Source organism: Panthera tigris, chromosome B3 (assembly GCF_018350195.1).
Source record: "Panthera tigris isolate Pti1 chromosome B3, P.tigris_Pti1_mat1.1, whole genome shotgun sequence".
Taxonomy (NCBI): domain Eukaryota; kingdom Metazoa; phylum Chordata; class Mammalia; order Carnivora; family Felidae; genus Panthera; species Panthera tigris.
This window is the reverse complement of record NC_056665.1, coordinates 29,775,089-29,798,870: the sequence shown is the minus strand read 5'-3', so window position 1 is coordinate 29,798,870 and position 23,782 is coordinate 29,775,089. Positions and strand designations below refer to the sequence as shown.

Here is a 23,782-nt window from a genome sequence, read left to right as displayed (position 1 = left end):
AGACCTGTTTTAAGCTGGCTCCTGTTTCCTTTTGACATATTTTTCTTCTTTGAGAACACCCTTACCCAGCAGGATGTTTCAAGCCATATAAGAGTTCATCTGTGTTTTATTCTTTTGAATTTACTTTATGTTTACATATATTTTTTAAAATATAAAATTTATTGTCAAGTTGGTTTCCATACAACACCCAGTGCTCATCCCAACAGGTGCCCTCCTCAGTGCCCATCACCCACTTGCCCCTCCCTCCCACCCCCATCAACCCTCAGTTTATTCTCAGTTTTTAAGAGTCTCTTATGGTTTACCTCCTTCCCTCTCTGTGTATGTTTACCTATTTTTTACATTTTATCTTGCTTTTTATACTTTTTTACTTAAAAGTTTATTTTATCTGTATTTTACTTTCTACACTTTTATCTCTGATCCATTTGTAGTTTATTCTTGCATATTGTGTGAGGTGTGGGTCTCATTTTATCTTTTCCCATATGGTAAACAAGTTGCTCCAGCATCACTTACTATAAAGTCCATCTTGGCCCCATTGTTTTTGAGATGTCAGCTTATCATAAATTGAATTTCCATATGTAGTTATATTCTATTTCACTGGGGTGTTCATTCATGTATGAAGGCCATGCTGTTTTAATTATAGAGGCATTATAGTATATTAAAATATCTGTTTAGGGGTGCCTGGGTGGCTCAGTTGGTTAAGCACCCACCTTCGCCTCAGGTCGTCTCACGGCTCGAGGGTTCAGGCCCTGCATTGGGCTCTGTGCTGACAACTCCCCTGCTCACACACGGTCTCTCTCTCTCAAAAATAAACATTAAAAAAAAAATTAAAAAAAAAATCTGTTTGGACCAGTCCTCCCTCAGTAGCTTTTCTTTGTCAGTCTTCCTAGATATTTTTAAGGAACAGTTACTTTGAATCAAAAATTACTGAATAGAGAGGGAAGTTAAATTTGTCTTAAAAATTTTTTTAAATGTTTATTTTTTGAGAGAGCAGAAGCGAATGAACTGATGGGACTATTGAACTGTTGGGGAGGGGCGGAGAGAGATGGAAACACAGAATCTGAAGCAGGCTCCAGGCTCTGAGCTGTCAGCACAGAGCCTGACATGGGACTCGAACTCATGAACTGTGAGATCATGATGAGCCGAAGTCAGACACTTAACCAACTGAGCCACTGAGGCATCCCAAATTTATCTTTTTATATTTAGCTCTATTCTAGCCAAAAAAAAATTTTTTTTTAATTTAAATCCAAGTTAGGTAACATATAGTGTAATAATGATTTCAGGAATAGAATTTAATGATTCATCACTTACATATAACACCCAGTGCTCATCCCAACAAGTGTCCTCTTAATGCTCCATGCCCCTTTAGCTCTCCCCACCACCCAACACTCTGCCAGCAACCCTCACTCAGTTTGTCCTCTGTACTTAAGAGTTCTCTTATGGTTTATCTCCTTTTGTTTTTATTATTTTTGCTTCCCTTATGTTCATGTGTTGTGTATCTTAAATTCCATGTGAGTGAAATCATATGATATTAGTCTTTCTCTGACAAATATCCTCTAGTTCCCTCCACATTTTGCAAGTGGCAGGATTTCATTCTTCTTGATCACCGAGTAATATTTGATTGTGTATATATATCACATCTTCTTTATCCATTCATCCGTCGATGGACATTTGGGCTCTTTCCATACTTTGGCTATTGTCGATAGTGCTGCTATAAACATAGAGGTGCATGTGCCCCTTCAAATCAGCACTCCTGTATCCTGTGGATAAATACCTGGTAGTGCAATTGCTAGATCATAGGGGCAGTTCTATTTTAATTTTTTGAGGAACGTCCATACTGTTTTCCAGAGTGGCTGAACCAGTTTGCATTCCCACCAGCAGTGCAAAAGAGATCCTCTTTCTCCGGATCTTTGCCAGCATCGGTTGTTGCCTGAGTTGTTAATGTTAGCCATTCTGACAGGTGTGAGATGGTATCTCATTGTGGTTTTGATTTGTATTTCCCTGATAAGGAGTGATGTTGAGCATTTTTTCATGTGTCTGTTAGCTATGTGGATGTTTTCCTTTGAAAAGTGTCTATTCATGTCTTTGCCCATTTCTTCACTGATTATTTGTTTTTTGAGCTTTGAGTTTGATTAAGTTCTTTATAGATTTTGGATATTAACCCTTTGTCTGCTATGTCATTTGCAAATATGTTCTCCCCTTTCGTTGGTTGCGGTTTAGTTTTGCTGATTGTTTCCTTTGTTGTGGAGAAGCTTTTTGTCTTGATGAGGTCCCTCCCAATAGTTCATTTGTTCTTTTGTTTCCCTTGCATGGAGGGAAGTAAGAAGTTGCTGTGGCTGAGGTCAAAGAGGTTGTTGCCTGTTTTCTTCTCTAGGATTTTGATGGCTTCCTGTCTTACATTTAGACCTTTAATCCATTTTGAGTTTATTTTTGTGTATGGTGTAAGAAAGTGGTCCAGGTTCATTTTTCTGCATGTTGTTGTCCAGTTTTCCCCTCACCATTTGCTGGAAGAGACTATCTTTTTTCCACTAGATATTCTTTCTGCTTTGTCAAAGATTAGTTGGCCATACATTTGTGGATCCATTTTGGGTTCTCTGTTCTGGTCCATTGATCTGTGTGTCTGTTTATGTGCCAGTACCATACTGTCTTGATGATTACAGCTTTGTAATATAGCTTGAAGTTCGGAATTATGATGCCTCCAGCTTTGGTTATCTTTTTCAGGATTGCTTTGGCTATTCAGGGTCTTTTCTGGTTCCATACTAATTTTAGAATTGTTTGTTCTAGCTCTGTGAATAATGTTGGTGTTATTTTGATAGGGATTGCATTGAATGTATAGCTTGCTTTGGGTAGTATTGACATTTTAACAATATTTGCTTTTCCAATCCATGAGCATGGAATGTTTTTTTTGTGTCTTCTTCAATTTCTTTCATAAGCTTTCTATAGTTTTTGGTGTATAGACTTTTCACATCTTTGGTTAGGTTTCTTCCTGGATATCTTATGGTTTTGGTGCAATTGTAAATGGGATTGAGTCCTTGATTTCTCTTTTTGCTGTTTCATTATTGGTATATAGAAATGCAACCGATTTCTGTACATTGATTTTATATCCTGTGACTTTGCTGAACTCATGGATCAGTCCTACCAGTTTTTTGGTGGAGTCTTTTGGGTTTTTTATATAGAGTATCATGTCCTTTGCAAAGAGTGAATGTTTGACTTCCTCCTTGCTGATTTGGATGCCTTTTATTTCTTTGTGTTGTCTGCTGAGGCTGGGATTTCCAACGCTGTGTTGAATAACAGTGGTGAGAGTGGACATCCTTGTCATGTTCCTGACCTTAGGGGAAAAGCTCTCAGTTTTTCCCCATTGAGGATGGTATCAGTGGTGGGTTTTGTATATGGCCTTTATGATCTTGATGTGTGATCCTTCTATACCTATTTTTTTGTATAAAAGTTTTTTATCAAGAAAGGATGCTGTATTCTACATCTATTGAGAGGATCATGTGGTTCTTATCCTTTCTTTTATCAATGCAGTGTATCACATTGATTAATTTGGAGATATTGAACCAGCTCTGTATCCCAGGAATAAATTCCACTTTATCGTGGTGAATGATTCTGTTAATGTATTGTTGGATCCAGTTTCCTAGTATCTTGTTGAGAATTTTTGCATACATGTTCATCAGGGAAATTAGTCTGTACTTTTCCTTTTTAGTGGGATCTTGTCTGGTTTTAGAATCAAGGTAATGGTGGCCTCATAGAACAAGTTTGGAATTTTTCCTTCAATTGCTATTTCTTGGAACAGCAAGGTATTAACTCTTCTTTACATGTTTAGTAGAATTCCCCTGGAAAGCCATCCAGCCCTGGATTCTTGTTTGTTGGTACATTTTTGATCACTGATTCAATTTTTTACTGGTTATGGGTCTGTTCAAATTTTCTATTTCTTTTTGTTTCAATTTTGGTAGTTTATGTGTTTCTAGGAATTTTCCATTTCTTCCAGATTGCCCAGTTTGTTGGCCTATAATTGCTCATACTATTCTCTTAATATTGTTTATAATTTTGCAGTGTTGGTTGTGATCTCTCCTCTTTCATTCATGATTTTATTTATTTGGGTTCTTTTCCATTTTCTTAAAAAAATTTTTTTTTTAGTGTTTATTTTTGAGAGAGAGGGAGAGAGAGGGAGGGAGGGATGGAGGGAGAGAAAGCACGAGCAGGGAGGTGCAGAGAGAGAGAGGGAGACACAGAATCTAAATCAGTCTCAAGGCTCTGAGCTGTCAGCACAGAACCCGATGTGGGGCTTGAACTCATGGACTGTGAGATCATGATCTGAGCTGAAGTCGGATACTTAATTTATTGAGCCATCCAGGTGCCCCTCCCTTTTCTTTTTGATCAAAAGGAGGTTTATCAATTTTGCTAATTCTTTCAGAGAACCAACTCCTGGTTTCATTGATCTGTTCTACTGTGTTTTTTTTTTTCTTATTTTTAATTTTGTTGTCATTGATTTCTGCTTTAATCTTTGTTAGTTCCCATCATCTGCTGGTTTGGGGCTTTATTTGCTGTTCTTTTTCCAGCTCTTTTAGGTGTAAGGTCAGGTTATGTATTTGAGACCTTCCTTCTTCAGAAAGGTCTGGATTGCTATGTACTTCCTTCTTATGACTGCCTTTGCTGCATCCCAGAGGTTTTGGGCTGTCATATTTTCATTTTCACTGGCTTCCATGTACTTTTTAATTTTCTCTTTAATTTCTTGGTTAACCTATTCGTTCTTTAGTACAATGTTCTTTAATCTCCAAATATTCATGGTCTTTCTAAATTTTTTCTTGTGGTTGATTTTGAATTTCATAGTGCTGTGGTCTGATAGCATTCAAAGTATGATCTTGATCTTTTTGTACTTGTTGAGGGCTGATTTGTGACTCAGTATGTGATCCATTGTGGAGAATATTCCATGTGCACTTGAGAAGAATGTGTATTCTCCTGCTTTAGGATGAAAATTCTGAATATATCTATTAAGTCCATCCAGTCCAGTGTGTCTTTCAGAGCCATTGTTTCCTTGTTGATTTTCTGCCTACATGATCTGTCTTTGCTCTAACTGGGATGTTGAAGTCCCCTTCTATTATGGTATTATTATCAGTGAGTTTCTTTATGTTTGTGATTAATTGATTAATATATTTGGGTTCTACCACATTGGGGTCATAAATATTTATAATTGTTAGATCTTCTCGCTGGGTAGACCCCTTAATTACCATATAATGCCCTTCTTCATCTCTTGTTACAGTCTTTATTTTAAAATCTAGTTTGTTTGATGTAAGTATAATTACTCCAGCTTTCTTCTTGATGACTATTTGCATGATAGATGGTTCTCCATCCCCTTGCTTTCAATCTGCAGGTGTCTTTAGGTCTAAATGAGTCTCCTGTAAGCAGCATATAGACGGGTCTCATTTTCTTATCCATTCTGATACCCTGTCTTTTGAGTGAAATGTTTAGTCCATTGACATTTAGAGTGAGTACTGAAAGATATGAGTTTAGTGACATTGTGTTGCTTGTAGAGGGTGTTTCTGGTGATGTTCTGTGGTTGTTTCTAGTCTTTGTTGCTTTTGGTCTTTTTGTTTTCTTTTGTCTTCTCTCCAATCAAAGGGTTCCCCTTAACATTTCTTGCAGGGCTGGTTTAGTGGTCATGAACTCCTTTAGTTTTTGTTTGGGAAACTCTTTATTTCTCCTTCTATTTTGAATGACAGCCTTACTGGATAAAGAATTCTTGGCTGCACATTTTTCTGGTTTAGCACTTTGAATATATTCTGCTACTCCTTTCTGGCCTGCCAAGTTTCTGTGGATAGGTCTGCTGCGAATCTGATTTGTCTTCCTTTATAGGTTAAGAACATTTTTGCCTTGCTGCTTACATGATTCTTTTCTCATCTGTGTATTTTGTGAATTTGACTACGATATGCCTTGGTGATGGTCGGTTTTTGTTGAATCTAATGGGAGTTTCCTGGTTTTTTGGATTTTGATGTCTACGTTCTTCTCTAGAGTAGGAAAGTTTTCTGCTTAAATTCACTCACATACACCTTCTGCCCCTTTTTCTCTCCTTTCATCTTCTGAGACTCCTATGATTCGAATGTTATCCCTTTTTAATAAGTCACAGAATTCTCCAAGTCTTGTATCGTGATCTTTTGCTCTGTTTGCCTCCTCTTTTCTGCTTCAGTATTCTCTTTATCTTCTAAATCACTGATTTGCTGCTCTGCCTCATCCATCCTTGCCATCGTGGCATACATTTGAGATTGCATCTCGGTTATAGCACTTGTAATTTCATCCTGACTAGATTTTATTTCTTTAAATCTCTGCAGGAAGGGATTCTATGCATTTGTCAACCCCAGCTAATATTCTTATTATTGTGCTCATAAATTCTAGCTCAGACATCTTGCTTATATCTGTGTTGATTAAGCCCCTGGCTGTCATTTCTTCCTCCTCTTTCTTTTGGGGTAAATTCCTTTGTTTTGTCATTTTGGAAGAAGAAAAAAATAAAGTGAAAAATAAAAATGAAAAAATCAAAAATCAAAAATCAAATGAAGGAAGCTAGATCCTAGGTGTGTTTTTAGTCTGCTTGTTGAAGGAATCTTGATAGAGAAAAAAGGGAAAGAAAAGAAAAATAAGACATTTAAAAATTTTAAAAAATAGATAAAATAGAATAAAGTGATATAAAGAAAATGAAATAGAATAAAAATTAAAAAAAAGTAAATGTAAAGTAGAAAAAATAAAAATAAATTTTTCTCTTTTTGTGTCCACTAAAGAGAATGAAACGAAAGAATGAAAAAAAACCAATTTAATCAAAAACAGAAGCAAAAAAAAACGAATGCAAAACAGCAAACAGAATGAAACCTAATGAAGTTGCATCCAGTTTCCCCTAGAACTGAAACTTTGAAGCCCTGTATAGTCCATCTGTTCACTAAGTATGCGATGTGACTTCTGCTGGTCTTCTAGTGGATGTGCTTGGAGGGCGCAGTTGGGCGGGGCTTGGTGTAACAGCTCTATTCTCCACTAGGTTTCACTGCTTAGCTTACTGTGGTTGTCAGTGTTGTGCGCAAATGTGTTCGGAGAGTGGAAATGGCTTCACCGAGTCCCTAGTCTCTGGCACAGGAATGTTGCACTTTCGCCAGTTCACAATCAAGCACCCCTCCTTTGTCTCAGGCCTCTGTCCACCTTCAGCCTCTACCCTCTGCGTGTCCCAAGCTGTCCGCCTGCCAGGCAGCACCTCCCTCCAGAATTTTATATCAGATGAGGTTGTGTTTCAAATCCTCACACTTCAGAGACCCCCCCCCCCCCCCCGGCTTGGACCCGTGCTGACTCCCTGTGGGAGGTTCTTGCTGAGCAATGGCTGGGTGCGGAATTGCCCCTGAAAATGTTCATGCGATCGCACAGCAGAAGAGGGTCAGAGATTATGTCAAGTCACAACACAGCTGTTACTGGGTTTCACCACACTGTGGTGTCTTTGTCCCAATACCAGCAAACATGGCTGCCCTCTGGGGTCTGCTGGGACCTTTGCCTGTTGGCAGGCCTTGTGGCCTCTACCAAATGCACTCCAAGCAGGGGAATCACTTCTCCTGGGGTGGCACATGGACCCCTTAGATCCCTCTGCCTGCTCCTGGGAATCTACACTCCTTATTTCTTCACCAGAGCACCAGGCACTGAGTTTCAGAACTTTAGACTCTGGGCTCCACTGTTTATATAATCCTGATGGTATTGAAACCCTCTCCTTTCTTCCTGTCAGTGGTTTTGGGGAACAGATTTCTTGCTCAGTCCCCTGCAAGTGTTTTCACTCTTTCTCTCTCTTTCTCTCCAGCTACTTGCAGGGGAGTGTTTTTCCTGCACTCTCCTCATGTGCTGCACACTCCCCCTTTCTCTGTCTTCTCTCTGCAAAAACAGTTTCCTACCCTCCATGGCTTTTCTCTTCCCTAGTTCACCTCTCTGCAGTGTGTATCCGCTGAGTTCTGTAGCTCAAGTTATGCAGATTGTTGTGTTAACCCTTAGGTCAATTTCCGAGGTGTTCAAAATGGTTTGATGTTGATCTAGCTGAATTTCAGGGACAAGCCAAGCTCAGGGTCTCCATGCTGCTCTGCCATCTTAACTTTTCCCCTCTGTATTAGCCAAAATTTTCATAAGGAAGCTTACTGTTACGTTTTAAAATTATTTGATAGAGAATATATATTAACATTATTTACTATAAAAGTTATAACATAAAACCTAAGATTGTCTTATGGTTGTTATATATGATTAACGAAATTTTATTTTCCCATTTCCATGGGTTATTTTATTATATAAATCTGAGGTTTATTAAAGTTTCTTCTAGTCAAAAAACATAAAACTAAAGAAAATACAACAGTGAATCACATCTCTGTATATAACCTGATTTTGCATGTAAGTGCATAAGAAATTGGCCAGTACAATTTTAAAGCTTCATTCATGCTTACTTCAAAATAACAGAACTATGAGCACAGAGAATCAGAACTTTCTGAATTTCTAAATAATGATGACAAAAGAAGAATGTTAACTTCATAATTTTTGAGGATTATTTTATATTGTCAGAACTTTACCAATAATAGGAAAATTTTTATTTTCTTTTTAAAAAAATAGCATCTTGTTCTTATTTATGGCTATAATATATACTCACATATTTCTAAGGATAATAATTCAGTTTTTAATAGTTTTCTTCTTTTATTTGTTTTCTCTGGTACTTGTTCTAAGCTGGTTATTCTACTGGATATTCTAAAAAATCTGCTGGTACCTTGTTCTCTATAATCAAAGGATGAATAATATAAGGACTGTGTAGGTGAGTGTAGTTCTGTGCCTTTATCCCTGGTAGAACATTTGAGGGAGGCCCACTTATGTGTGATTAAATTGTTAACAGGTATTATGGCTCACTTCACTTATACTTCTTTTCAGGGGTCCTGGTCCAAAATTATTTTGCAGAAAGGAAAATCATTCTATTATACATTACAGATAGAATCTTATTCCTGTTTTGTCTTGCTCTCAAGAATAGAGTGATTATAAAACAGTAGTTAGGGGTGCCTGGGTGGCTCAGTCGGTTAAGCATCTGACTTCGGTTCAGGTCATTATCTTGTTTGTGAGTTCGAGCCCTGTGTTGGGCTGTGTGCTGACAGCTCAGAGCCTGGAGCCTGCTTCAGATTCTGTGTCTCCCCTTCTCTCTGCCCCTCCCATGCTCATGTTCTGTCTCTCTCTCTCTCTCTCTCTCTCTCTCAGTAATAAATAAATGTTAAAAAAATTTAAAAAACACCAGTAGTTAGTGTCTTTCTAACTACTGGTGAGAAACAGGTGAGAATGATCTTAAATGACATCAAGAATACAAGGAACTGAAAACTTCTCTTCCCAATGAAACTGTGTATTTCATAAATCAGATAAATTAGTCAAAATACTGAGTTTTTAAATGGTAAAAAATATTCTTGATTTGATTGTTAAAATAAATTTTGAATTCAAAGAAGTATTTTTCAGACCTGTTTATAAGTTGAGGAGTATCACTAACTTGATCTTGTTTTTAAATTACTGGAATATCTGACTTATTTAAGAAGTTGATTTATTCCTGTTCTGAGAAAGCCATTCAATAAAATCAGTTTCTGGTACCATGGAAGTTTTTTTTTTATTATTTTATATTGACCATGTATGGATTGTACTGTTCTGTGGTCTCTAGAAGGAGATTATATGTTAGACTGTCCAAATGATTTGTATAGTTCAATTTTGTATTATCCATTTGTTGACTTTTATATTTGTCTGTTTATTCTTGCCTTGAAGGAAAATCTAAATGTCAAACTGGTGGAAAATCAAAGAGGACAATTCAAGGCACACATAAAAATACCAAACAGGTACAGCATATACAACTTTCTACTTGTAGAGTTTTAATTTCATTGAGACAATAAATATTGTGTATTTTGTCTTTATGTAAAAATCATTGTAACATTCTTTAGTTAACAAATGTGTGTATAGTACTGTATACCCAGCTCGTACTAAATACTTTACAAATATAAATTTATTGCTGCTTGTCACAGTCCTTCAATGTTGGCATTATTATCTTTATTTAAAAAATGAGGAAACTGAGGTAGGAATAAGTTCTATAACTTGCTAGTGAGTGACAAAGCCAAGATTTGAACCCATGCCATTAATTTCTAGTTTATGCTCTTAATGCTTCTGCTACACATCCCATATTTGTGAATTCTTTATGATTTTCTTTCTTGGTATGACAGTGTCTTTAGGTTGTAGAATAGTAAGAGTATTGTCTCTAAAAATTTTCACATTGCTTTACTAAAATTTAGAGAATGCAAGCCTACTTTATTTAAAAAATTTTTTTAGCATATGAATAGTTTGCTTTTTAATTCATAGTTATTTTCTCTTAAAGCATAGTTATATATGCTTTTCATATGTATTATTTTGGTTTTGATATTAAATATACCAATATGATTCTGTAAGCCAAAAGGTTCATTCACATAAGGAAAGCAGGAACTTCTAATCAAAATGTCATTGTAAGTTCCTAAGAAAATCCCTGACTCCTCACATACAGTGGTATCAATGATAAAAAAATTAGCTTTAATTAAAAAGATAAAGGATTTTCAAAAATAAGATAACCATCTCTGTGGATCAGAAGTAAAACAAACACATTGACAGGTAGGTGGAGTTGGGGATGTGAACCTAATCAACAAATCTTAGGGGTAAAGGAGGCTGAAATGTCCTGATTATGATGGGAAAACAGATGGAGGATATGGTATAAAATTTTAGGCTTGTGTGGGGTTCTACATTAGAAGCAAAAAAAGCTACAATCTTCCTGGGGTTGTGCCCTGTGAATTGATGTCTGAAGTAGTACAAGGGAGTAGCCTGTGGTTTATGACAGGATCTGTATTCTTGAAGGGTGAGAGTTTTAAGTCCCCAATAAAAGACCTCTGGAAGTGAGATCACTTCCAGAGTGGGCTAGATGATGGTCATCATAACACTAGTACACATGGAGTGAGGGTGAGCAAAGTGAAGAACAAAAATACGAGAAATTCAGACTCAAAATGAACTTGTGATGTAAAATGTCAAAGCACACGAGGAGAATAATGTTATAAAAAAAAGATAACACATTCTGTGAATGAGGTAATGAAAAGGCATTTTCCTAGAGAAGACTTGCAAATAAATGAGCTTAAATTTCTCAAAGGAAAGAATAACTACAAACAAAAAGGAAAATTCTTAAAGAATACAGATGGATATTAATTTTGAACATTTATGGATGAAAGTGAACCAATTAGAAATCTTATAAATGAAATGTCAATGAAATTAAAAAAACCCCATAATTAATGGAGTAAATGTTGTATTGGACAAAGGGAATTTGTGAATTGGAAGACACTACTGTGGAGAATTTAAAACATGTCTCAAAGACCTAACGAGATGGAAAATAAGAAAGATGGATTCCAGGACTGTTGAAAGTAGAGAATAAATAGTGGGCATTGAATATTTGAAAAGATAATGTTGAAAAATTTTCTCATTTTGAGTTCCCAAGAGCTTCAGAGCATAACTGTAGAGCTGAGCAGGGTAAGTAAAAAGAGATATATTCCTAGCTACATTCTAGGGAGTCTGAAGAATGTTAAGGTTAAGGAAAAAAATCTTTAAAAATACCAGGAAGTTGGGGCTCCTGGGTGGCTCAGTCGGTTAAGTGTCCGACTTCGCCTCAGGTCGTGATCTCGCGGTCTGTGAGTTCGAGCCCCGTGTCGGGCTCTGTGCTGACAGCTCAGAGCCTGGAGCCTGTTTCAGATTCTGTGTCTCCCTCTCTCTCTGACCCTCCCCCATTCATGCTCTGTCTCTCTGTGTCTCAAATAAACGTTAAAAAAAATTTTTTTTTTAAATAAAAATAAAAATACCAGGAAATAAACAAAACTACAGAGGAATGACAGATTAATAGCCTTATTATGAACAAAAGGACAATGAAGCAATATATTCGAAGTTTTAAGACAAAATTACTTTTAACCCAGAATTCTATGCTCAGCCAAGTGCAAGAGTAAAATAAAGCCATTTTTAGATATTTTAGACAAAGACTTAAGTGTTTGCCACCCACTGACCCTTAATGAAGGAACTATCAAAGATGAACTTAAAGAAGAAAAGGTAACGTGGAGGAAGGAGCGTGATAAAAAGGTATGTGTAAAATATGTTCGTAAGTCTTACTAACAGTTGATGGTTTGAAAACACACACAATTAGATTTAGAAAAGTGAACTATAGTTTTAGACAATATTAACATGAAAGCTAGATTGTAGGGAGCTAGAATGGAGTTAGAGTGATAAAATCCTTGTCTTATTTAGGAGGAAGTTTTTGTTAGGAAAATATGAAGTAAATGTGTATGATAAAAAGGCCATCTACTAAAAGCAGCCATGATTTCCAACTAGAGGAAAAGAGGAAGTAAATAAATCAAAGTTTTTCAACCCCGTAAAAGGCAAGAGAAAGAAAAGAAAAATTATGGTAAATAAAAAACACAAAAGATGGTGGTGGATATTAAGCATAAATATATTAGCAAACATAATATATGTAATAGATTAAATTCACTACTTACAAGTACTGTGTGTTAACTGGTTGTGTCACTGGAGCTGCACAGGTTAAGTTCACTTAAAAGGCAGTTGATTGAACTAAATCTCTCATTTCAAATTGAGCTATATGTTGCTTACAAGGGACACATTTAAAACTTCAAGGAAAGAGGGCGCCTGGGTGGCTCAGTTGGTTAAGTGGCCGACTTCAGCTCAGGTCATGATCTCACGGTCCATGAGTTCAAGTCCCGCGTCAGGCTCTGTGCTGACAGCTCAGAGCCTGGAGCCTGTTTCAGATTCTGTGTCTCCCTCTCTCTGACTCTCCCCATTCATGCTCTGTCTCTCTCTGTCTCAAAAATAAATAAACGTTAAAAAAAAAAAATTTCTTTAAAACTTCAAGGAAAGACAAAAAACAAAGGGATAGAAAAAGACCCAGGTAGATACTTGGTATTCTAGATATACTCTAAAGTTAGTATAGCAATACTCAGATCAGTTGGAATTCAACATGAAATGCATTGACAACATAAAGATGGTAGTTGCATAATGGTGAAAAGAATAATCATCTATGGAGTATAAAAATAGTAAATTTTTATGTACCTTACAGCATAAGCTTGAAATAAGTAAAGCCCAAACTAACAGAATTATAATAGGAAATGTACATTCATAATCATACTAGGAAATATTAATATCTCCTACTCAGAAACTGATAGATCAAGCAGAAAAAAAATAGTAAGGTTACAGAATTAGGAGTACAATTATGTTACATCTCACATAAATAAATATATGTGTGTGTATTGGCACTCAAGAAATAGTGTACACAGAACATATATGCAAAAATTGAACACATAGTAGGTCGTAAGGGTAGTCTCAATAAATAGAAGTCAGAGAAGTCAGAACATGTTCTTTGACTGTAAGTGCAATTAAATTAGAAAAAAAAAAGGAAGGGTATTTTAACATCATATACAAAAAATAGATTATTGATGGACTAAAGCCCAAATGTGAGAACAAAAATTTAAAACTATCTAGAAAGATATTTTTATTACCTTGAAATAGGAGAGACTTTCCTAGATAAGACAAAAAACACAATTCATGCATAAGTTACGTAAAATTAAATTTATATGCTAAAAAACTCAGTTAAACAAAACTAAAGGTAAGACTGGGAGAAGATACTATATATCAAAATTTATAAAGAGCTAAGATTAATCAGAAAAAAACCGTAAAAAATTGTGGGAAACCTGAATAGCTTGTAAACTGAAAAGATGCTTCTTTTTAGTAGTAACCAGGGAAATACGTCTTGTGAAATCTTGCCACTTTGCCCTCTAGAACTAGGTTCATCATCAGCATATCTTCTGTATTTCACTCTTCTCTTGAACATTCCTTTTACCTTCTTGTTTTAAAACTAAATCCCAACTCACTTGTGAGGATCCTGCTTCCACGGTCTTTAAGTAATAGCTGCAGCACTTCGATCTCTGGTTGTAGAGTTTGGTTAGGTTTTCTGCCTTTCCTTACTGCCATTTCAGACAGTTCTCCCTTCTATCTCCTAAAACTCCCTGGATCTGAAGTGTGTGCTATCAGACTGTACCACCTGCGTTTCCTTCTTGTAGTTGCTGACAGACTTCTAGGTCACTTTTTATTCCTTGAAGATATAATTTCCAGGCTCACTGCAGGCTGTCTACCATCACTGCCATCCTCTCAATTCCTTGCATTTCTTTCTTCCAGCAGTCTTATCTTCTACTCATTTCCATGGTCACACTCTTGCCTTGTCCTTACTGATAACCACTCTTCCTCCAGGATCTCAGTCTCCATCCCTCTTCTACCTGTCATCTTTCTTTCCACCTTACTTCTTCTGATCTCCTGACTCTAATTGTTCTTCAACCCCATATAATCTGTAATTTATTGATCCTGCTACCCTTTGGCTATCTTTCACTTTCCATATGTCTACACTTCCCTGAAAATCCACCTGAGATTCTATGGTTTGTCTGTCATAATCATTTTCTTGCATACTCTCTTGACTGTCTTACTACCCTGCCCCTTGGCAGTATATGCTTGGCAGGACTGTCCTGTTTAAATCTACCTTTCTGCCTGTTGTGCTCTGTATACCTATGCATTTTGAACATGGGTAGAGAAAAGTATCAATTATGTTGACTAGTCTATTTTTACATTTATGACCGCTAACTTCACACGGATAGTACTGTCCCAAAGTCCTATTGCATGCCCCTAGCTTTTTATGTCAATACAGATCCCAGAGTTATTAAAAGGATAATAAAGGAATACTACAGATAACTCTATATGACACAAATTTGATAACCTAGATGAAATGGACTAAGTCCTTTAAAGGCACACTGTCAAAACTCTGTGAAGAGGGGCACCTGGGTGGCTCAGTCAGTTAAGCCTCTGACTTTGGCTAAGGTCATGATTTCATGGTTTGTGAGGTGGAGTCCCGCATCAGGGGCTGACAGCTCTGAGCCTGGAGCTTGCTTAGGATTCTGTGTCTCCCTATCTCTCTGCCCCTCCCCCCTTTGTGCTCTGTCTCTGTCTCTCAAAAATAAACAAACATGGGGCGCCTGGGTGGCGCAGTCGGTTAAGCGTCCGACTTCAACCAGGTCACGATCTCGCGGTCCGTGAGTTCGAGCCCCGCGTCGGGCTCTGGGCTGATGGCTCGGAGCCTGGAGCCTGTTTCCGATTCTGTGTCTCCCTCTCTCTCTGCCCCTCCCCCGTTCATGCTCTGTCTCTCTCTGTCCCAAAAATAAATAAAAAAACGTTGAAAAAAAAAATTTTAAAAATAAACAAACATTTGAAAAAAAAAAAACCTCTCTGAAGAAGAAATAGATAATCTTTATAGGCCTAAAGCTATAAAGAAATTGAATCAGTAATTAATAATCTTCCAAAACAGAAAGTGCCAGGCCCCTGTGGATTCATTGTTGAATTCTAAGTATTTAAGGAAGAAATCAAACCAATTCTCTACAGTCTCTTTTAGAGGGTAGAGGCAGAGGGAATAGTTCCTAACTCATTTAATCAGGCCCTAATACCAAAATCAGACAAAAACATTATAAGAAAAGATAACTGCAGACCAATAACTCTCACGAACATAGATGAAAAACAATCCTCCATAAAATATTAGCAAATTGTATCCCACAATATTTGAAAAGAATGATACACTATGACCAAATGGGATTTATCCCAAGGACAAAGCTAGTTCAACACTCGAAAGTAAATAAATGTAATGCATTACATCAGCAGGCTAAAAAGAAAAATCACATTATCATATCAATAGGTGCAGAAAAAACATGTGACAAAACTCAACACTGATTTATGACAAAAACCTTCAGGAAGCTAGGAATAGAGGGGAGTTTCCTGAACTTGATAAAATAAAATCTACGAAAAAAACCTACAACTAATGTGATACTTAATGGTGAGAAAGTAGAAGCTTTCCCACTAAGATCAGTTATAAGGCAAGGATGCCCCTTTCACTACTGGTTTTCAACATTATAATGGAAGTTCTCCTAATGCAGTATGACAAGAAAAGGAAATAAAAGGCATACAGCTTGGGAAGGAAGGAATAAAACTGTCTTTGTCCACAGATGATAAGATTATGTAAGAAATCTGAAAGTATCAAGAAAAAACTCCTGGAACTAATAACCCATTAGAGCAGGTTGCAGGGTAGAAGATTAATACACAGAAGTCAGTGGCTTTCCTGTATACCAGTGATGAACAAGTGGAATTTAAAATTAAAAACACAATACCATTTATATTAACACTCCCTTGAATTAAATACGTAAGTATAAATCTAAGAATGTATGTATGGATCTATATGAAAAAAACGATAAAACTCTGATGAAAGAAATCAAAGAACTAAATAAATGGAAAGGCATTCCATGTTCATGAATAGAAAGACTGAATATTGTCAAGATGTCATTTCTTCCCAGCTTTATATGTAGATTCAGTATAATCCTGACAACTTATTTTATAGATACTGACAAACTGGTTCTAAACTGTATGTGGAGTCAACGAAATATTGAAGAAGAACAAAGTTGGAGGACTGACACTACCCAACTTTCAGACTTTCTATAAAATTACAGTAATCAAGGCATGTGTTGTTGGCAAAACAATAGGTAAATGGATCATGGAAGAGAATAGAGAGCCCAGAAATAGGCCCACATAAATAGCTAGCTACTCTTTAACACAAGAGCAAAGGCAATACAATGGAACAAATACGGTTTTTTCAACAAATCATGCTAGACCAACTGGATGGACATCCATATGCAAAAAATGAATCTAGGCAGATACCTTATACCCTTCACAAAGTTAAACCAAAAAATGGATCATAAACCTAAATGTAAAGTGCAAAAACTATAACATTCCTGATAACATAGAAGACCTAAATGACCTTGGGTATGGTGATGAGATTTTAGATATAATATCAAATTTGTGATCCATGAAGGAAATCTTGATAAGCTAGATTTAATTAAAATTAAAGCTTTGCTCTACAAAAGACAATGTCAAGAGAATGAGAAGACAGGCCACAGACTGGGAGAAAATATTTGCAAAAGACACCCTTGTTAAAGGATTGTTATCCAAAATATATGAAGAACTCTTTAAACTCAAATAGTAAGATACAGTGTTATATTAGTTTTAGGTGTACAGTATACTGATTAAACAACACTGTATGTTAACTGCCCTAGAATTAAAATAATAAAAAACCTCAACGATAAGAAAACAAGCAACCTGATTAACAAACAGGCCAGAGGATGTACAGAAGGCAAATCAGTATATGAAAAGATACTCCACATCATATGGCATCAGGGAAATGTAAGTTAAAGCAACAATGAGATGTTACTACACACCCATTAGAATGGCCAAAATTGGGAATACTGATAACACCAGATGCTGGTAAAGATGTGGAATCACAGGAACTCTCATTCATTGCTCATGAGAATGCACACTGGTATAGTCACTTAGGAAGACAGTCTGGCAGTTTATAAATTGCTAGTTTATAAAGTCTTATAAAACTAAACCTACTCTTACCATATAATCGAATAGTCCTGGTCCTTGGTATTTATACAGAGGAGTTGAAAACTTAATGTCCACACAATTTGCACATGGATGTTTATAGCAACTTTATTCATAATTGTCAAAACTTGGAAAAAACCAAGATGTCTTTCAGTAGGTGAATGGATAAATAAGCTGTGGTACATCCAGGCAATGGAATGTTATTCAGTAAAAAGAAAAGAGCTATCAAGCTATAAAAAGACATGGAGTGGGGGTGCCTGAGTGGCCTAGTCAGTTAAGCGCCCGACTTAAGCTCAGGTCATGATCTCATGGTTTGTGGGTTTGAGCCCTGTGTCAGCTCTGTGCTGACAGCTCAGACCCTGGAGCCTGCTTCAGATTATGTCTCCCCTCGCTCTCTCTCTCTCTGCCCCTCCCCCGCTCACACTCTGTCTCTTAAAATGAATGTTAAAAAAAGAAAAAAGTCATGGAGGAACTTTATTATTATTTAAAAAAATTTTTTAAATTGTTTATTTTTGAGAGAGATACAGAGCATGAGCAGGGGAGGGGCAGAGAGAGAGGGTGACACAGAATCTGAAGCAGTCTCTAGGCACTGAGCCGTCAGCACAGAGCCTGACTTGGGGTCTTGAACTCATGAGCTGAGCCATGAGATCATGGCCTCAGCTAAAGTTGGAGGCTTAACCGACTGAGCCACCCAGGCACCCTGACATGGAGGAACTTTAAATGCTTACTACCAAGTGAAAGAATCCAACCTCAAAAGGGTACATACCATATGTTTATATGGCATTCTAGAAAAGGCAAAACTGTGGAGACAAGATCAGTGGGGTGGACGCTGCCCAGTAAACATCATTAAAGTCTTCCCCCTCACCACCATTGTGTCTAAGTCAGAGTCTCCCAAAGAGCCTGAACAGCTGTGGAAGCTTTTCATCGGAGGTTTGAGCTTTGAAACAACTGATGAGAATCTGAGGAGCCATTTTGAGCAATGGGGAACGCTTATGGACTGTGTGGTAATGAGAGGTCCAAACACCAAACACTCCAGAGGCTTTGGGTTTATCACGTATGCCACTGTGGAAGAGGTGGATGCAGCCATGAATGCAGAGCCACATAGGGTGGATGGAAGAGTTGTAGAACCAAAGACGGCTGTCTCAAGAGAAGATTCTCAAAGACCTGGTGCCCACTTAACTGTGAAAAAGATTTTTGTCAGTGGCATTAGAGAAGACACTGAAGGTCATCATCTAAGAGATTATTTTGAACAGTATGGGAAAATTGAAGTGATTGAAATCATGACTGACTGAGGCAGTGGTAAAAAAAGGGGCTTTGCTTTTGTAACATTTGATGACCATGACTCTGTAGATAAGATTGTCGTTCAAAAATACCGTACTGTGAATGGCCGTAAATGTGAAGTAAGGAAAGCTGTATCTAAGCAAGAGATGGCTGGTGCTTCATCCAGCCAAAGAGGTTGAAGTGGTTCTGGAAACCTTGGTGGTGGTCATGGAGGTGGTTTTGGTGGGAATGACAACAGTGGTCATGGAGGAAACATGAGTGGGCGAGGTGGCTTTGGTGGCAGTTGAGGAGGTGGTAGATATGGTGGCAGTGGAAATGGCTATAATGGATTTGGTAATTTGGTAATGATGGAAGCAACTTTGGAGGTGGTGGAAGCTATAACGATTTTGGCAATTACAAAAATCAGTCTTCAAATTTTGGACACAAGAAAGGAGGAAAGTTTGGAGGCAGAAGCTCTGGCCATTAAATCACGAAGCCAAGGTATCTATGGAGGTTCCAGCAGCAGCAGTGACTATGGCAGTGGCAGAAGGTTTTAATTACTGCCAGGAAACAAAGCTTGGCAGGAGAGGAGAGCCAGAGAAGTGACAGGGAAGCTACAGGTTACAACAGATTTGTGAGCTCAGCCAAGCACAGTGTGGCCGGGTCTAGCTGCTACAAAGAAGACATATTTTAGGCAATACTCATGTGTATGGGCAAAAAAGTTGAGGACCGTATTTGTGACTAATTGTATAACAGGTTATTTTAGTTTCTGTTCTGTAGAAAGTGTAAAGCATTCTAACAAAGGGTTTTAATGTAGATTTTTTTTGTATGCATACTGTTGATTGCTAAATGTAATAGTCTGATCATGATGATGAATAAATGTGTCTTAAAAAATAAAAGATCAGTAGTTGCCAGAGGTTCGGGTGTGGAGTTAGGGAGGGGAGAACAGTCAGAGCACAGAAGATTCCAGATACCATACTATGTATGATACTTTAATGATGGATACGTGCCATTATACATTTGTCCAAACCCATAAAATGACCAACACCAAGAGTAAACTGTAAGGTAAACTATAATCTTCGGGCGATTATGATGTGTCAGTGTAGGTACATCAAGAAAATATATGTTGAATTTTATGTGCCCATGTACTTTTCTGCGAATTGGTCCATAGGCATCATTAGAGTATCAGGGGAGTCAATGAGCCCTTCTGAGAGAGATGAGTCAGAAATCTCAATTTCTCCCCTCCTCTTTCACTCTCCTTACCTTTATTCTTCCTCTTTCCCTCAAGAGTCATTGATTAAAACAGTATAATGTCACGGAATTCAGTTGTGTCAAACCTTTCTCACCAATTTAGATTGCTTTGTCTTCTTGAGGATCTTGAAAGCAGCTTACTACAGTGAGCTGTAGTAAGGGGATAATTCTCTGATTTTGAATCTTGGTTTTATTACTTAGTGTGAGACCTTGTGTTCATTTCCTAATTTAGTTAAACCTGAGTTTTCTTCTGTAAAATGGAGTTAATAAAGTTACCTATTATATAAAATTGCTTCAAAGATTAAATGAAGTGTAACTGTGTGGAAAGCACTTAGCACAGTGCCTGGCACATAGCAAGTATACCATGAATGTTAGATGCTGCTGCAGTTATTTATTATCATTGCTATTATTTTTATCAGTGGTAAGTAAGAGCCATGTACTTTGGAACTCTATAGTGACTTAATCTCTACAATTTGATTTACCTGTTCCACTCTTTTTCACAAATTTGACAATTTTGCCATTAGTTTATTCCCATTTTTTTCTATGAGCACATTTCTTCTCTTATTCATCTTTCCCACTATAATCATACCTAACATTATTTGGGCACTAATTGTATGCTAGGTGCTATGTGAAATGCTTTATGAACATTGGAGTAGAAGTTGGAAGACTAGGTTCTAGTCCTGGTTCCATCACTCACCCTTTGACCTGCTAAAAAATTCAATCTTTCTGAGCCTCAGTTTTGTTATCTATATAGGAATAATAAATATTTGTCCTGTCTTTACAGTTTGTTGGAATGATTAAATGATAAGTCTTCAAAATCCTTTGATAAAATATAAATAAGCATGCAAGTATAAAGTATTACCATTGTTGCAAAGTTAAACATCAAATTTGCATAGCATATTGCCCTGTAAATGGAATTTTCTAACCGTAGTAGTTTTTTGCCTTACTAGCAACTTTCCTAGTAAAAGCTTCACATAGAGCAATCACAGAGAATAGAAACATCTTAACCTGCAAGCAGTAGTGGCTATTCTACATTGTAAGAAGGCATGGCAAAATGTTTGAATCATATACACATGGTTGCGTGACAAGGTAAATGCATAAATGGGTGAAAATGAGTGAAAGTACTTTTGAGAATTCATAAGATTAGAATCTAAAGTCACAGGAAGCTACTCGCTCTTTGCTGATCAGTGTAGAACAACTTCATGAAGGAGGCACAATTTGGGAAACTTCACAAATTAACTTTAACTTTGGATGGTGTATGGGAAGAGAAGTGAAATGGTCTGGGCTGTATGGTAAAGGGCTGGCAGCACAGGGCCTGCATTACATTACACGCAGTGTAAATGGTAAGCAGTGTTTTTGTGGAGCTCTAATGGGAAGATGGTCTCCTGTGGCTATATGATCTTTGACAAATGAGCCTCTGAACCTCAGTTTTCTGAACTATAAAGTGGAGCTAATAATACATAGTTTATGAATTGTTTGAAGGAGGTTAGAAGATTATGTAAAGTTGCTTTATGATGTTTTGTTGTCCCTGTTATCAGGAGAGTGGACAGAATTGAGCTTGACTTTGGGATAGATGCTAGTTGAATGGGATTTTGAATTTGGTTTAATCCAAGGAAGGGGTATTTGCCATAATAATAAAATTATTTACTACTAGGGCCAGAAAGAACTGGGAAAGCAAGTGAGGCAAAGATGTTGTGGATTGTTGATAATCACTTCAAATTTTATTGCTTGAGTATTGAGAATTTGGACCTGGGCTAGGGCTATCGCATAAAATGTTTGCTAGTTTTCGTTTGTGAAATCTGGTTGGGGGACTGTGGAGGGAGGGTAAGCAGCTCCATCTCAACCTCCCAAATGCGTATATGTCTGTGTATGTATGTATACTTTATTTGCTTCCTTTTTGGTGTTAAAGATTCTGTGTAAAACAAAGATAGGCTATAAAAGATTTACGAAGTTTAGGAATTGCTGTTATATTGAAGACCAGAGCCTAAAACAAAACAGGAGGGTATTAGCCTGTTTCGGCTACTGTCCACTCTAGAGCTCTTCTATGAAAAAGAAAAACAAGCAATCAGGAATGATACACACACATACAAAACAACCCAAAGAAACCTGGGATTGTTTGTTGCTCTAACTGTAGTAGAGGGTTAATATTTATTTATTTTTCAGTTTAAGTAGCCACAGAAAGATAAGCAACTCTTTTGTACTTCTAGTGAGAAGCTTCAGGTTTGCATTTTGAATTTCGGTCTTTATGTAAACTACATGCTTTTTGGTGGAATGACTCTGTGGTAGAGTCTGTAAAACTATAGAATGTAATCTTTATTTTCAAAGCTTGCCAGTGCAACTGAGCAAAGAATGGGTCCTTTAGTGCTCCTTTTTGACTAAGGGTCTGTTAACTGTTGAAGCCATGCTAATCTTCAGTAAGACATGTCTGAAATAAAAACATGTCCTTAAAAACCTGCTGGTTTTAAGATGAGAAGCTTCGTTTTGATGACTTCAGTGTGGTATAAGATAAAAAGAAGAATGTCACGTTTTTAAGTATTTATGTTGAAAAATGTGTTTTATACAAAAGTCCAATCCCTGAAGGCTTTTACAAAATATTTTTATACGTTTATGTTTTGTTTTATCTTACCAGAATGTTGGAGTAGACTGTAAGATAACATCATCTACAACTGGAGATAAACACTTTGATAAAAGTCCCACTAAAGCACGGCATCCTCGGAAAATTGATCTAAGAGCTAGATACTGGGCATTTCTTTTTGACAATCTTCGCCGGGCAGTAGATGAAATTTATGAAACTTGTGAATCAGATCAGAGTGTGGTAGAATGTAAGGTAAGGTTTGCCTGGAGACTCTGAAAGCCAAATTCTCTAATTTTTGTTATACCTGACATGATCATTTTCCTCAGTATGCAGTACTGTATTGTTAACTATCAGTGTCATCATGCTGTATATTAGATCCTCACAACTTATTCATCTTATAACTGAAATTTTGTACCCTTTCATCAGCTCTATCTTCCCCACTCCTTGGAACCACTATTCTACCCTCCTTCTATGATGGCTTCAGGTTTTTTTGGTTTTGATTTTTTGAGTACCCCCCCTTTTTTTTTTGTATTACCTAATTATGTACTTTAATATTCTGTGCAAGATTTGGTAGAAAGCTGTGTTAATACATATTCCTGGGCCAGAAACCAAAAAGATGGATACACACACACACACCCCACATAAAATTATTTTACAAATCTCTCTTATCTGCATTTTCCATTAGTACTGTAGGTGGCACTAGTGAGATTTTCACATTCTTTGGTTTCATGTTTAATGTCTTTAATTGGACATTGCTCCCTTTCTGCTACCATTCTGATCACTCTCCTAATTCACTGTGGTCAGGGAAAAGTGAGATTGATAGCTAACCATAAACGATCCTGGGTGGGATTGGGATGTCATTCTAAGGTGTGTTTTCCAATTTCAGATAACCTTGTGTTTGTAATAGGACATTAAACACATAGTACAATCTGTTTCTAAAAATTCACTAAAAAGCCTTACCTTTTAGTAAGTAGAACTATATGCTATCTTATTTAATACTGAATGAAATTATTTTGAGAAAAGCCAGAGTGTTACGTCTTCATAGAAATATCTTTATAGAGATAGCTTGTGTTTTTACAGTGAACAGGATTGAAAACCCTGGAATTCATTATTTAACTTTTGAAAAATATGAAGGGTCTAAGAAAAGTTACATGTTGA

The 23,782-nt window shown here is 36.9% G+C and overlaps 1 protein-coding gene and 1 pseudogene across 7 annotated transcripts in view; both read left to right on the top strand.

The window, feature by feature from the left end:
• The window catches only part of SCAPER (S-phase cyclin A associated protein in the ER), a 549,552-nt gene that overhangs the window by 53,053 nt on the left and 472,717 nt on the right, over nt 1-23,782 (top strand). For 6 of the 7 annotated variants that reach the window (XM_042988321.1, XM_042988320.1, XM_042988323.1 and 3 more), the window contains 2 exons: nt 9,781-9,851; nt 22,679-22,876. In XM_042988321.1, the coding sequence (XP_042844255.1) occupies nt 9,781-9,851; nt 22,679-22,876 (269 nt within the window). The remainder of the gene's footprint in view (nt 1-9,780; nt 9,852-22,678; nt 22,877-23,782) is intronic. The other variant, XM_042988324.1, reaches the window with a different exon arrangement.
• Nucleotides 17,425-19,504, top strand: LOC102954274 (annotated as a pseudogene).